The sequence below is a fragment of the Spinacia oleracea genome, chromosome 4 (genome assembly GCF_020520425.1).
Source record: "Spinacia oleracea cultivar Varoflay chromosome 4, BTI_SOV_V1, whole genome shotgun sequence".
Classification (NCBI taxonomy): domain Eukaryota; kingdom Viridiplantae; phylum Streptophyta; class Magnoliopsida; order Caryophyllales; family Amaranthaceae; genus Spinacia; species Spinacia oleracea.
In genome coordinates, this window is record NC_079490.1 from 165,320,741 (window position 1) to 165,325,261 (window position 4,521).

The window sequence follows — 4,521 nt, forward strand, 5'->3', positions numbered from 1 at the left end:
TAATTATTTTTTGTATGGAGTAGGGGGTAGGTGGGTTAATAGGGGTGGAGTGAGAAATAATATAATATTGTTAGAATATTTCCATTTTTAGAAACAGGTCAAGTATTAAAGGACGACCCGATAAGGAAAACAGGTCAAGTATTCCGAGACGGAGGGAGTAACTAATTGGTTTCGTTGCTTAACTAATTAAATTTCAGACTTAACTAATTGGTTTTAGTGTTTAACTAACTAATTAGTTAAAGTGGATAACTAATTGGTTCTAGTGCATAAAAGTGGTCTAACCGTTAGTCCGTCTTTCCTAAAAGTTTTTTTTTTTTTGTTAAGACTAAAGATAAAGTATAACCATTAAATTAGAACGGAAGGAGTTGAGTACTACATAGTCTCATATATTTTAAATTTGCACATCAACACGAATCAAGCAATATCCCATATTCTCACATGATTATTTTATTTCATCTTGAGAATATTATATTTTAAACCCGAACGACATAAAGAAACAGAGGGAGAGTACCACACTATTACAGGAGTAGTAAGTAGTAACTAGTAAGTCTAGGAACTAATTTTTTCTATTAAAACCTCATAAGTAAAAGCAACTCAATCTTCTAACAACAATCCCTATATTTTTTTTTTGTTATATTTCTAACATCTAAAATAAAACTTATAATATTTTTTTATGGAGTTAATATTTTTTTGGAGTCGATCTACGATATCCCTCCTGCTTCTTCTGCTGATCAACACCATTTTTCCTGTTCGAGCTCGGTCGCCTAAGCCGAAGGAGAACGCATGGTGTTCTCTTGATGAGGATGATAGATTATGACATTAGAAGTAACATCAAAATCCCTCTTAAAATGGCTCCAAAATGGTTTTTTCTCAGATGGGTTTGCCATTTCTTGATCAATTATTCCACCAATAGCTTCTGGAATTGGTTGATCTTTCATTATTTTCTTCCAGTAATCTTCAGGACTATTTCTTGCACCAATTTCATTGGCAAACTGCATATATATTACAAAAAATAATTATTATTAGAACATCCATATATAAAATAACTATTTTCTTTTCACGCGCAAAAAGAAAATACAATATTATTAATAATAAGCAATATGACATCTGTAATAATAAATTACATCGGCGAAAGTCGATTAAGAAGGAAGCTAGGTTACCATGAGAAGTGTGAAGAAAGAGATGAAGATAACACAAGGAAACTTCATGGCAAAGATAGGAAAATGAAAAAAAATGTTTGTTTGTGTACTTGGTTGTGAGCAAAATAGGGTCAGAGTTCTAATTTTTTTATAAGCTAAATGTAATTATAACAGTCCCAACATGTTTAATTTATATAGTAATTAAAATATATGCGAAATGAATAGTAGGTACACAAATTCCACTGTATAAGATAAAGTCAATTATGATCCCCAAAAGAGCATTAAGAAAAGTCAAAAGGCAATGATTCCATATAGGTGTGAAAATGTGGATTTTTTTTTATAACTTTCTTTTATGGGGTACACCGTACATGTTCTCAAAACAAAAACAACAAATATGAGTTACACAATTTTATTAAATTTTACTTTAATTGTTGATGTACAATCTTTATTTTGAGGTTAAATGTACGTACATGAAAATTATTAGGTGCAACCAGATGCATCGTATATCCAAGCAATATTTTTAATTATGCCCATTAATGGTCTCTCTAAATCTTCTCCTCGCATGGAAAGAGAATGTGAGAGAGTGAATGATGCACCCAAGTACGTATCTTATGTGCTCTAATAATTAGGTATTGTAATTACTACAGAGTACTCCGTATAAATTAAGTAATGAAGTACTCCCACCGTTCTTAAATATTAGTCATGTTTTGACTTTTCAACTCGTTTCAACTCAATATTTAAATGTAAATATCTATAAATACGTATGTTAAAAAAATATAAAATTTGATATTGATAAACTACACATTAAGACGAACAAAATAAGATGTCACATGAATATGTTTTGAAATATGTATTGGAAAAAAATTAGAAAATTTCCTTCAATTGTAAATAGTGTCAAGATTCCAAATGGGACTAATATTCGAGAACAGAATAAGTATGATTCTTTTTTTCTATAGCTAAAAGCACAAACAAACTACACAAAAAGAGCTAAAACAGAAACATGAAGAGCACTGTCACACATATACATGTGTTTTGCATTCTTTATGATATTATTTGAAGGCATAATTCCTTGGATTTACAATTGTATATTTTTTTAGTGATTGAATTGACATGCACTTCCATAACCATGACAAGTGAAAAATCCTCCGATCAGTTTGCGAGAGGAATAAGAAAACACACGCTACACTACAAGCACGAAAATAAAATAAATCATCAAAAGAAAAAACTAACTTAATTATCTCAACCTCTTGTGATTGTACAGAGAAATTTTTTTAGGGTGATGATAAAGGTCGCAAGTTACGACAACATTTAGTTGTCGCAATCTTACGTGTCGGAGTTTAATTGGTGCATATAGGCGCCACGTAGGCTATGAGTCATCATAATATTTTTACTATCAATGCAAAATTTTTACTATGAAAATATGTAAATAAGGTAATCGGTATAAAGAAAGAAACAAATTAGAATATTAAGATTTTCCTATCTTTATTTTAAACATGTATAATAAGATATATAAATGAAATATTTTAGATTCCAATTTAAATCATGACACATAAGCATGTCATGTCATCATTGTGACACGGCTTAAATGTCGCATGTTGCGACCTTTATCATTTTCGATTTTTTTAATCTTGATATTTTCGTTACTTTTTAATTAAGTTGGGAAATTTTTTAAGGAGGATTTTAAAGTGTAAATCAAAGTCTTGTCGAGGGAGGGATACGTGTTATTCAAAAAACAATAAATATTTTAAGGACAAATTGTTTTTTACCACCTATAAAATAAAACTTGTATTTTACCAGCTAAAAAAAATATAAAAGTTGTTTTTACCACCTAAAAAGGAAAAAAAAGAATGAAGAAACCGTTATGCGGGGCAACTACTCATGTGAATTGTTTCGACTTGACATCGGCTATTGCTACTGCAAGTGAATGCAAAGCACTGAAGCTGTAACAATAGCCAATGTCAAGTTCAGCCTCAGGCCAACTTATGTCTCTGTTCAATGCGTTTCTTGATGAAAATGCCCAACTCCTTCTCCCAAAGCACTGAAGCAGTAACAATAGCCGATGTCAAGTGGAAACCATTCACATAAGTAGTTGCCCACATAGCAGTTTCTTCATTTTTTTCCTTTTTAGGTGGTAAAAAACAACTTTTACGTTTTTTTAGGTGGTAAAATACAAGTTTTATTTTTTTATGTGGTAAAAATAAATTTTTAATTTTTTTAGGTGGTAAAAAAAAATTTGTCCATATTTTAATTGGGTGAAAAATCTGAAAATGAAGATATTTGTGATGCGAAAGGGGAAGAAGTCTCAAACTCTCAACCATATAGGAAGAACATGGTTGGAATTAAGCCAAGTATATAGTCTTGGTTCACTTCAACTCCTTTAAAGTTGAAATACGCATGCATGCACTACACTATTTACAAGTCAATAAGAAATGACACAATTCCGATCCATCCTTTTTTTTTGTATAGTTGAAGATTTGCTGTTATCTTACAAATAGTCAACTCTTGTGTTTTTTAAGTAAGTGACAAACTCCAAAGTTGACTTATTAATTGCCTTGAGAATATATATCTTCCTCTTTGATTATTGATGCATATATAATTATTAAGTTAGCATGGGAACAAAACGGGTGTGGGTCTCACGCCATCACTTTCTACAATTATAAGACAAATGTTTTTTAGGGCATTAGAAATTGTAATTATAAATGTAGGAGTCATGATTCGAACATGTGATCTATTATACATATGCTTTTGATTTTTATTATAAATTAGGTGAAAACCTCACTATTATGATACACAATTGTAACGATAAAATAAATAAAGTGTGCCAATTGATTCATTGGGAATTAAATCTCGCACACTTTTCTATCGAGATATTAAATCTTTTTCACTTTATGTCAGATTTTGGATAAAAGTGAAAACATTATTTATAAGCGTTATTTGTATTGTTTTAAAAAAAAGAATCTTTACTCATCTTAATTAGTTTGATTTATAAAGCGTACATGATATCAAACATAAAGAATAAAAAAGACTGAAAAGTATATCACACAAATGTTGTAACCTGCCTATAAATATGATCAATAAAATTCCAATTTACACAATTTAACATTTAGGTTGAAAAGACCTGTTAAACATGACCTCTGCTCTCACGTACTTTTGGATAGACCACAAACGACAGAAAGGAAAAGAGACCCCTTACTCCGATCCCTTAGTAACGTAAATAGTGGTAATGTACGAACAAAAAATTACAAAAGTCTACTCTTTGGGAATAGTCGTAAATTTGTAATTATATCCAAAAGAATATACGCCATAGAATAATAATATCAACCATTTTCTTCTTGATTAAATGAAACAAAATATATTACTTCGCAACTTCTACTAGGACAGA

At 30.3% G+C, this 4,521-nt stretch overlaps 1 protein-coding gene across 1 annotated transcript; it reads right to left on the reverse strand.

Moving 5' to 3' along the window:
• Positions 1 to 414: 414 nt before the first annotated feature.
• LOC110805517 (uncharacterized) lies at positions 415 to 1,319 on the reverse strand. The gene is made up of 2 exons (XM_022011136.2): positions 1,161 to 1,319; positions 415 to 992 (listed from the first exon to the last, which is right to left on the reverse strand). Exons 1-2 carry the CDS (start codon positions 1,206 to 1,208, stop codon positions 765 to 767), a joined length of 276 nt encoding a protein of 91 aa, XP_021866828.1. The 5' UTR covers positions 1,209 to 1,319; the 3' UTR covers positions 415 to 764.
• Between the last annotated feature and the right edge of the window lie 3,202 nt (positions 1,320 to 4,521).